Source organism: Monopterus albus, unplaced genomic scaffold (assembly GCF_001952655.1).
Source record: "Monopterus albus unplaced genomic scaffold, M_albus_1.0 scaffold361.1, whole genome shotgun sequence".
Classification (NCBI taxonomy): Eukaryota; Metazoa; Chordata; class Actinopteri; order Synbranchiformes; family Synbranchidae; genus Monopterus; species Monopterus albus.
The window spans coordinates 126,732-137,636 of NW_018128241.1; the positions used below are offsets into that span (position 1 = coordinate 126,732).

General features: G+C 44.3%; 1 protein-coding gene across 1 annotated transcript; it reads left to right on the forward strand.

Moving 5' to 3' along the window:
• Positions 1–2,226: 2,226 nt before the first annotated feature.
• rcc2 (regulator of chromosome condensation 2) lies at positions 2,227–10,904 on the forward strand (the record flags this gene model as incomplete). The annotated part of the gene is made up of 13 exons (XM_020625589.1): positions 2,227–2,589; positions 3,129–3,346; positions 3,925–4,018; positions 5,982–6,125; positions 7,033–7,164; positions 7,795–7,883; positions 8,481–8,595; positions 8,936–9,102; positions 9,215–9,395; positions 9,543–9,648; positions 10,253–10,325; positions 10,570–10,647; positions 10,884–10,904. Coding segments are annotated over exons 1-13 (1,458 nt in total), but the record flags the coding sequence as incomplete, so codon positions are not given.
• Between the last annotated feature and the right edge of the window lies 1 nt (position 10,905).

The following is a 10,905-nucleotide window of genomic DNA, read 5'->3' on the forward strand; positions in this document are numbered from 1 at the left end:
ATGGCCAAAAAAAAAAAAGCGGGGGGCCGGCAGCCAGGTCTCGGTGGCCACTGTGAGTTCAACCAGTGTTGTCCTGTAGCTGTTACGCTCTGTATTTTATCTCTGCTTGGTGATAAATTAAAGGAATACTGCAAATAAATGAGGGGAAAAGAAACAATGCAGGGGTCACTGAATAATGTGCCGATTATTTTCATTATCTTTTTATCCACCGAATGTCAGCCATGGACTACTTATATGAAACAGTAGAATAAGTATTTTACTGTTATCTATGTGTATATATAATGACCTCTGTGTGTCCCTCTGTGCCAGTCATCAGCGACAGTGCAGAGCCTCAGTGAGAACGCCACCACCCCAGTTTCTCTTCCCTCCTCTGTGTTGAACCAGACTCCGCCCCAGCCTCAGAAAGATGTGGCTGGCCTGAGCGTGGCGCCCCAGTCCTACGGCACCCTGGGCTCCATGATTGGGGGCCTGCAGGGAGGAGATGAGGGCCTGGAACCCAGCCAGCGCAGGAGCAGCGGCAGACCTGAGCTGCTGCCTGGCTCCAACCAGTAGTAGATTAGAGTAGCAGCACCTGCTGAGTCCGGCCTCTCTCTTCTCACTGTGTCAGTCCAAGTAAAGAGTTTGTTTTCAAAATGAAAGAGTCACCTGATCTTAAAACTGCTCTTGCAGCTTAACTTTTCTGGAGGCCCAGTAGTTGTGTATTTTTCTGTGGTGTGTACATATTTATGGTTGTATATTTTAACGTATGAGTCAAAGTATATTGTACATCTGTTTGTATTCTGTTTCCTTTTCATCACTGTGAAAAGTGAAGTACAAATAAAGTTGACCTACTTCCTTCATTCTTTTCCTACTGGTTTGATCAAATTGTGACTTAAGATGGATGTTGCACTTATTTTTTTATTTAAAGCAGCTAATCAGTGATAATGTGACAATAAGAACCAGGTCTCAGGCTGTGAATCTGTAGCTCTTCTCGACTTGGCAAAGCTTTATGGTGATTTTCAGCTCATTGTTTAGTGTCTGGACAAAGGTTTCACTCTGACCGCTCTCCTAATGTGGTTTTCAGTTGCAGGCGGAAGATGCTTTCAGAGAAAATGCTCTAAAAAGCTGCTGTCCACGACCTGCTCCGAAGCAAAGAGCAGACAGACATAGTCAGAAACCAGCTGGTGAACAGAGCCGAGCATTTAGCAGCTAAGACCAAAACCAGAGCAAACAGAGAGGGAACACTGCACTGAAGCTCATCAGGTGGACACAAGGGTTCAATATATTAACTTTCTGCTGCTTGTTATTAGGAAAAACAAGTTTATTGCGGATTTAAAAACCCTTTTCATTCTTTATTCCAACTTCTGATAGAAATACTTGGTCAATGAAGTAGCTACCGTCTTCAGGTGCTAGTAGTGTTGCACTGTATTTGTAGCAGGAAGCTGTTGTTACTGTTTTCTAGCTCAGTTTATTTATATTTGTGGTAATGTAGAAATGTGTGTGTTGTACTGTAAACAGTGTAAATGTGCCCTACTCTCCAACAGGAGGAGCTCTAGGTTCAGGAAGGCTGTGCTTTCACCTGTGCCATGGCATTAGTAGAGTTTTCCCTTCTGTGTCCCCAGCTCAGGGACAGCTCAGCTGCTCATACAAAGCTGTCTTGTCCGTGTGTCCTCAGCTCAGCTGCTCATACAAAGCTGTCTAGTGCCAGTGGCTCTTTTCAGACTAGAAGTTACCACAAAGTCCAGGTAGGCTATGAGGAAGCAGAACATTACAACACTTGAGTGAAAACAGTAGCCTACCAACAGTCTAGTGAATGTAACGACGTTACTTTTCACCACTATGAGAAACTGAACAGGAGTGTGTGTTGTTAGGGCAGCCTCTATTTAAAATGTGGTTATTTGTGTGCTGTGTTTTCTTTCTCTACAACTTTTGTGTCCACATTTTGTCACTTTAGTTGAAGTTTGTTCGGACCTCAGGGGGTGATTCTCCATTTTTCCCCCATCATATCCCGGAGAGTGTCCGCGTCCAGCTGCATCTGTTGGTGGCTGCTTGTTTCCTGTATGAATAGTAAATGCAAACCACGTGGTGTGAAGCAGACTGCAGCTTCTTTTGTTCAAATCACTCAAACCGGAGACGGACAGAGAGCTGCTGAATCAAGAAATCACCGGTACATGATTTATTCTTACCTTTATCAAATCATACATATTTGCACAAACCCCCAGAGGTTCTACGTAGGCTAAACAAACAGAAAACGCGTGTAATGAAGAAAATAGTAAAAAAGTTTTTGTTGTAGCATCGTTTCATATAACGTTACTGTCCGTGTCTTTATTTAGAGTGCCTGTTAGCTTACAGTAGCGACGTAACGCTAGCTTAATGAACTCTCTCAGCCACTAAGTTTTTAATTTTATCTCAGTCGGCATTTAACGGACCTTGCTATTTGCTTACGTACAAACTTTACCTAGCTCGTTTGTGTAGTGGCCAACTATAATTTCTCGTGTTGTGTGTTAGCATGTCGGCTAGCTTGCTACATTATGTGAACAAAGAACGACTGTGGTTAGCTCGTTAGCCTAATGAGGCTAGCAGCGTTAGCCGCTGCTACACTGACACCGGGTACTGTTTTTGTTTGCTGCTGGTTTTTGCTTTCACTGGTTATTAATTAGACAAAACAACTGGCCAAAGATTAAATTCTAATAATCGGCACCTGACAAAAGAGACACACTAGCGCTATGTATGCAAAACTTACTTTTTAAAAATATATGCAGTACTCCATTGGGTTCAGTTGTGTTTACAGGAAGTAACGTTGCACTTGCTGAAATTAAGTTAATGCCAGTTTTTCCACAACTTGTTCATTCATTTTATTCGTTGGTGACTGTATTATCTGATGTTTTATAAAGAATTTTTTTCACTGAGGCTTTTTTTCCCCCATTGTTTCGCTGTGGTGCAGTTCTAACATTGATTCATAGAAGTAGTTCTCCTTGAGCTGTTCTTGAATTTTGTTATTCTGTAGTTTGTAAGAAATATGTCCAGTATGTCTTGTTAATATTTATTCTATCTAGATTCTTCATATATTCATTGTTTCTTTGAAGGGTCTGAATTGCACAATTTCACACTCCATATAACTCAGTACTTCCTCTTTCTGATAAAAACAGCTTCTGATTTAAAAAAAATGCCACGTAAGAAGGCGACAGACATCTCAGGGAATGGTGGGATGAAGAAGAAGAGGGCCAGCGGCAAAAGGAAAGAGAGGGACTTCAGTAGCGATGATGAGTTTGACTTTGAGCAGGAAAACAACAAGAAACCTGGCAAACCTGCCGCCAGGTCTGGTCTCCAGCCTGTCACTGTGGCAGACGACGTCAAAGAGAAAATAGTAGGTTTAATGCAGTGGCTGCTTCAAGAAAACAGTTTGAACTGTGTCTTCATTTAAAAAAGTTGCTTGGTTTTTTATTTTATTTGTTGTCTTCCCACCTGTGTGTGGGGGAGCAGAAGTATCCAACATTAAATATTAAGTATGAGGCATTTACTCTGTTTTATCTGCACGTTTTTGTGTTTTAGTTTAGTTTTGGACAGTCTGGTGCTTTTTTAGTCTTCACCATCTTTTATGTGCTTTCTGAGAAAACATTGCCAATGTGTGAAGAGTTTGTTTGTTTGCTGGATGTCTATTATCTACCAGGATACTTACATGTGATATGTTAACTAAAAATCCTTGCTCATCAGTAATTATTCAAAAAATTCAGCAAACAAAGTAAAAGTCTACAGACTGTAATAACAATAATGATTTATTTGTTTATATAGCACTTTACAACACCGAAGGGAGCTCAAACTGTAGGTTTTCCTTCAATCAGATCACAGATGCTTCAATCCGGCTGCACTTGTTTGCTTTTTAAATTTGAGCGGCAACATATGAGCAGGTTTTATGTTATTGACTCCATCGCTTCCTTTCTACAGAAACTTGAGTGTCCAAAGGTCAAAGGTCAGCTGCTCATCTTTGGAGCAACCAACTGGGACCTGATTGGAAGAAAAGAGGTGCCCAAACAACAAGGTAGAATATTTCTTATAACTTCCCCTTTTTGGAAGTTGATGCTTCTCGCTTTCTTTTTGCTTACATATTTCACACTAACACTGATTAATATCTGTCATAAAAGTCTTTTGAATTTAGTGCCATTCACGTCTACGTGTGAGAGAAGAAAGTCGACAGGCATTGGCTTGGTAAAGCTGCTGTCTCTGAATGCCCCCAGCGCCAGCTTGGTACCTCTTATACAGAACAGCGTGGCTGAAAATTGGCGCAGTAATCCTGTCTTGAACATGTAACGGGGGCTTGTCTTCTCTGCTCGTCTGAGCCCAGATGACATGCACAAGGTTGTACAGGCAGACAGATCAATAAAGGACTGGTGAGATTTTCTAGCGTGTCTGCAGAACAGAATGAAATGGCCAAAAATGATCACATTAGGTTAACGTGTGCCTTTTTTTAAGGATGCACAGGCCACCTATGTGTTAAAGCCACTGAGATCTCATTAGCTGATTGTGACAGTAATGTCTATCTATATGTATGCGTGTTGTGCACTGCCCCCCTGCAGCTGGCTCGCTGTTGCCCAGGCCAGGGCTCTGCATCGCCATGTTCCGTCTTTGCCTCACTCTCTGTTGCACAATGATAAATCAGCTTTGCTGAGACTGGATGGGGGTTGGGGGTGTCAGCAGGAGCAGCTGCATAGACAAAGACTGTGTAGAGATGGGCGAGACGCTGTGCTTGCCAGAGCACCACACACACACAGAAATAATTCTTTTATTGTCCATATGTAAAGGCTCAGCTTGGTGTTTTTAACGCTTTCTGTGGAAGCGCAGCAGCAGTTTGTTTTCGTGCAGCCTGTGTCGATCTTGTGAAGTTCGTTTTCATCTTAGTGATCACACTCTGTTCAAGATTTAACAGTAGCACACTCATCACAGTGCTGTTGAAATGAAGAGTGCAGTTTAATTTGAGAAATACAAATGTTTTTCTATAAAGCCCCTTTTTGTTTAGGGGAGTCCATGGCTATGAGTTTTTATTTATCAGATCCGAACTAACAGCAGGCCTCATCCAAGAACATTTTTATTAACTTTTCAGACTTTTTCATCAGGTCTTTAGCTTCATTCCCATCTCAGGCCTTAATGCTCAGCTCTAATCTGTGTGTCGCTTCCCGTCCATGTGTGTCAGCGCCGTGTACCTGGCTCCGGTGTGAACAACGCTGAGCTCCTAAACTGCCACATGTGCACAGATTTAACTGAAATGTGAGCCACATGCGCACAACAATAACAACCAGGTAGTGTGTGTGATGGTCAAATGGCCCAGTTTCCTCCCAAACCACTGGGTTACGATATGTTCCTCCCAGTTTGTCCTGATCAGAAGCTTCTCCATAAACGTCCACCACATGTGAAACATCCTGGTCTCTCCTCCATGTTTACTGTTACCGGTCTGTGAGGGGCCGACGCCGAATGATGATGATAGGCCGTATATGCAGAGGAGGAGATGTTAAAACGACCACATGGATTCTGATCTGACCGTTCTGATGGCGCTCACACAGTCAGGGGTCAGCGAGGAATCAGGTCTAGGAGCAGTTTTGCAGGTGGCCCAGATCTGGTCTGGTCTGTTCACATTGCTGTGGACACATCAGGTGTGAGGCACTGGAGGGAAACTTCAGCTGAGATGTGGACGTAGCTTCAGAGCTAGCTTTGTAGCTTTTTTCTTTTTAAGGACTGTCTTAACTTGGCCTTTTAGAAGCTGCTTTTAACCTCTGGATGTTTTGTGAATATGGCCCCTGATGTTCTTTTGTCACAGATGACGAACAAAGACACAAACACAGGTCTCACAGGAGTTTAGTGTAGGGTGGTCAGCTCAGTGGACACAGACTGGCCAATAAATATGTAATATTTGAGTCTGATTTTATTCTGAAAATTGAAAGTCAGGCAGCTCTTCATGGGATAGGGTGTGTGTATGATGCGATCAGCTATTGTTGTTTGTGTGTTTCCAGCTGCTTTCCGCAACTTGGGCCAGAATCTGTGGGGTCCTCACCGCTACGGCTGTCTGAACGATGTGCAGGTGAGCTGTGTGGTGTCTGGGCCCTGTGCTGCACACAGTCTCCTCGTGACCAGTGAGGGCAAGCTGTGGAGCTGGGGTAAGTAACACGCTGCTTCCTGCTCAAAATATTGTGTTCGGGTTTATACTGGGGGTGGAACGGTTCGCACAATTCATGATTTGGTTCATTTTCAAAAAAAAAGTTCTTGATAAATACTTTCCATTTATTTGGCAAAGGTTAACAAAGGTTTGCCTTAATTCTGGCTAAGATCATAAGGAAGCTCTTCTTCACTTATTGTCAAATCTTAATTATTAAAAGAATAAGTTTTCTCATTAGTGCAAACAAAAATGCAACTATATTTAAGAATGGCCACTTAGCATAAACCAAACACACACAGTTTCTAAACAACACTGCTCATTCTGTTTTTATGTCCTTTTAAATTTTCCTTTTCATTCACGTTCTCTGTCACTTGGTACAGGTGTACCTGGGAATGAGAGGTAACGTTTTGTTCACCACTTGAGTCGTGTTTTGTTTCATGTGCATCACACAGCAGATATCGAATAGGTCAGCTGACAATGAGCACATAACATGCATGTTTAGTGAAGCATAATCTCCACAGACAGCTTTTTAAATCACTGCTTATTTTCTGAGCATTTAGTGTCACTTTACCGTCGCTGTGGCGAGCTGGAGAAAATCAACAACCTGCAATTAGGCTAATAAATTCATTCACAACAACGTGCTGATTTCTAACTGAGGAAACTACATGAAACTGTCTTTTGCCAGTACATTTCTGCTGCCAGTCAGTCTGGGGATGACACAGCTGCTCCGATGACCTGAACTCGTGTCTGGCTTTCAGTGTTAATTCCCAGTAAATCTGTAACCATTCCACCCCCAGTTTATGCTGAGTGAAACCAGCTCTGATTAGTGACTGGTTTATGTCACAGTGTTTCACTTCAGAGTGGAAGGAGCTGTCTGTCACTGACCTTTTGGTTCTTGTCTTCCTCAGGTCGTAATGACAAAGGTCAGCTGGGTCACGGTGACACCAAGCGTCTGGAGGCTCCCAAATTAATAGAGGTCCTGGCAGACCATGTGATTGTTGCAGCAGCCTGTGGACGCAATCATACCCTGGCACTCACAGGTAGACTGAACCGTGGTGGCGGTGTCAGACACCTCAGCAGCTGCTGTCAGTGCTGTTGTGGTCGGTGTTTGGAGCGAAAAGTCTAGGGCTGAGCGATACATCGGACTAATGGCGTTAATTATATTTTTGATGTTGAACAATGGGAAAATGCCTAAATTGCAAAAGTGAGTTCAATGATTCCTCTTGTGTTACTTCCACTCAAACGCCAGCAGGTCCCTGAAGTTAAAGCAGTAACAAAAGCTGTTGGCATTTACTTTGGGACGTGCACGTGTGAGCTTTGCCAGTCGGCAGCTCAACAAACCCGTGGCAGTTTATTTTTTGGCTGCTCTTAAACCTGATCCAGATGTTTCTTCAGTCATTGCCCAGCAGTGGGGCTTTAGTTTGTTTCATTTTATTTTAACAGATACTAATGCACAGTGACACCTTTGAGTGCAGCACAGCTGCACAGCCCTGCTTGGGTCCTGATTCAACACAGAACTAGTTTGATTGTGTTGGTCATCAGCTGGATGACGATGATGTTTCCAGTTTTCACTGCCCTGTGTTTGTTACTGTCTTGTAAACCACAGTGGACAGAGTGTGGGAGCGAGTCGATGAATGCTGCTGTTTGCTCACTGTCGCGTTTCTCCTCAGAGGATGGCACTGCATACTCCTTTGGTGAGAACAAGCTGGGCCAGCTTGGCCAAGGCAACCAGACCGATGCAGTCCTCAGTCCAGCACCGGTAAGCCGTCACCGTAACGCCTCGTAAACACTGTAGACCCTGGGACGCGAGAGGCTCATGCAGAGACGCACTGCAACACATGATCCACACTGATGCAGTCACAGCCACAGCAGTAGCCATTTCTAGCCTGCGCTGGTTCAGACTCGCTGGGTTAAATGGGTTTCAGATGGGACACGGCATGCGCTGTGCTTGCCGTGGGGATGGGTTGGGTGCCAGTTGCTAGGCGACCACACAGCTTTCCAGGAGGTGGTTAGCAGATATTAAGTTTTTCGAGCAGCGGACTTGGATGCACGATGTATCTATGTATGTCAGCGAAAAGCTCTGGCTTTAGTTGTATTGGTGAGGAGGAGGATGCATGACCTTGCACTCAGCTCAGTGCAGTGCAGGTACGTTCTTGCACCACGTAACACAAAGAATTTAATGGGTTCGATAGTGGATCACAGCGCCCACCGTGTCCTAACTGAAAGCCCCCCTTACACTACAGGGCCATAGCAATGGCTAACTGTGGGGACAGCTAGTAGCAAGGCCGCACAAAAGTAGTTAAAAAAAAACTGTTCATGGTAAACATGTGACTCTACCTTCTCTCGCTCCTCCTAGATTTCCTACAATGGCCAGCCTCTGGTGAAGGTGGCCTGTGGTGCAGAGTTCAGCATGGTGGTGGACTGCAAGGGAAACCTGTACTCCTTTGGCTGCCCGGAGTATGGACAGCTGGGTATGGTCAAAACATGCACGCACATCTATCGTTTTTATTGTCGCCTTTGATTAAAGTGTATTTAAAGGGTCTGCTACAAAATATTAGCATAAGACTCTCAATATTTTGATTAGATGCAGTTTCCATTTGTTATTTAAACTATGTTAGGTGAAAAATCAAAAGCAGTGACTGTTTTAATAAATGTTGAACAGAGAATGGTCGACAACACTCACGTCAATCACAAATTGTCCACTAGAGGGCACTGACACCTTGATCTTTAGTGGACTAAATATTTATGTTCAATGATTAATCGATCTGCACCGACATTTGTATGATGTTGAACGCTCGTGTGTGATTGCAGGTCACAACAGTGATGGGAAGTTCATCGCTCGTGCCCAGCGCATGGAGTTTGACTGTGAGCTCATTCCTCGCCGAGTTGCTATCTTCATTGAGAAGTCCAAGGATGGTCAGATCATGGCCATGCCCAACGTGGTGGTCCGAGATGTGGCCTGCGGGGCAAACCACACGGTGAGAAAACGCCTCATTTGATCTGAATCAAAATAAACAGTAGCCTGACTAACGATGGTCTAAACAAAGTGCACAAGCCTTCGCACGGGTCATTAAAACAACTGTGTTGCAGCTGGTGCTGGACTCTCAGAAGCGAGTGTTCAGCTGGGGGTTCGGTGGTTATGGGCGCCTGGGCCACACAGAGCAGAAGGACGAGATGGTTCCCCGGCTGGTCAAACTGTTTGACTTCCCTGGTCGCGGTGCCAGTCAGATCTATACAGGCTACCAGTGTTCCTTCGCCGTCAGCGAGATGGGTGAGTAGAGAGCTCATCTGACTCCAGCAGCTCCACAGATTCTTTGGCTGACCATTAACACAACAACCAACTGAGAAGTCAGTGTACTGTAATTAATGGAGGTGGTGGTATGTTGCTCTAGATGTCTGATCAGTGCTGTATTCACAGGGGGGCTGTTTTTCTGGGGGGTAACAAACACTTCCCGTGAGTCGACCATGTACCCCAAAGCTGTGCAGGATCTGTGTGGCTGGAAGATTCGCAGCCTGGCGTGCGGGTGAGTGCTGAAGTGTTCTTTGCTCTCCCCTGTGACAGACGGTATTTAGTCTTGCTTTTAGTGCCTCTTTTCGGTGTTGCACTTTGTAGACAGTCTCACATGCACATACGCTGTTTCATCAAAACAGAAAGGTTACTATGGTAAAGAGGCTTCATTTTGCTTATGATTTATTGATCTGGGAACTTTAATCTGGGAACATCTCGTTCTAGGACTAGTCTTAGGCTGCTTTATTCTGATATTTTTCAGTCACCATTTAGTTTTAGAATATCTGGTCGGTCCGTCAGAATAACATGTAGGCTTATTTGGACATTTGCTCCACCGTTTTCAGCTAGTGAACAAAGCTCTCTTCATCAGATTCCCCTTGCTCTTCATCGGACTCAGACTGCAGTGGAATTTTCCTGTGTCTCGAATATCTAAATACCAAAATACCAATTTAATGTGCAAACTGCACATTATTGGACAGACCAGCTGTTGTTTATTTAGCCAGATGCTAAAATAAGTCAGTAATACTCTAAGTGCTCATGTGGCCTGGCTAGTCGCTACTCATTTTCCTAAGCTCTACTCTGACGTGCAGTGGTTTTTCCTCTGTGTTTGTATTTAACAGGAAGAGCAGCATCATCATTGCTGCAGATGAGAGTACAATCAGCTGGGGCCCCTCGCCCACGTTTGGAGAGCTGGTAAGTCCTGAGGCCTCATTACACTGTCACAGACAGACTGTTCTTCAGTCCTCAATCACTGGACAGTGGAAACAGAGTGTTGTTAATAGGCAGCTGCCTTCATGTGTTTCTGTGAAATCAGTGTCAGAGGCTTTTTGACCTTGGTTAGTCGAGGGTCAGATTGGTAGATACTGAATAGTGATGAGGAGTATTGGCTGATGCAGTCTGGATCTCACCACTGATTGTATCGTCATTTGTCCTTCAGGGTTATGGAGACAGCAAAGCTAAATCTTCCACCACTGCCCAGGAGGTCAAGACCCTGGATGGCATCTACACTGAGCAGGCAAGTGTACGGTTGTTGAGCATGTTATCGATATATGTTCCAGTTTACATAGATGCAAAGTCTGATAAAATGTTACAGCCTGTGGTTGGCAACACATTTCACTCAAAACAACAAAACGGCAACCTCACGGTGCTGCTAGTGAAAAGGTCGAGGGCTCACTGCCTTACGGGGGTCCATCTGTTCTCGTTTACACAATGTTGAGATAATCGGCTGACCGGTGTCATTTGATTTTGCAGGTGGTGATGGGATACTCTCACT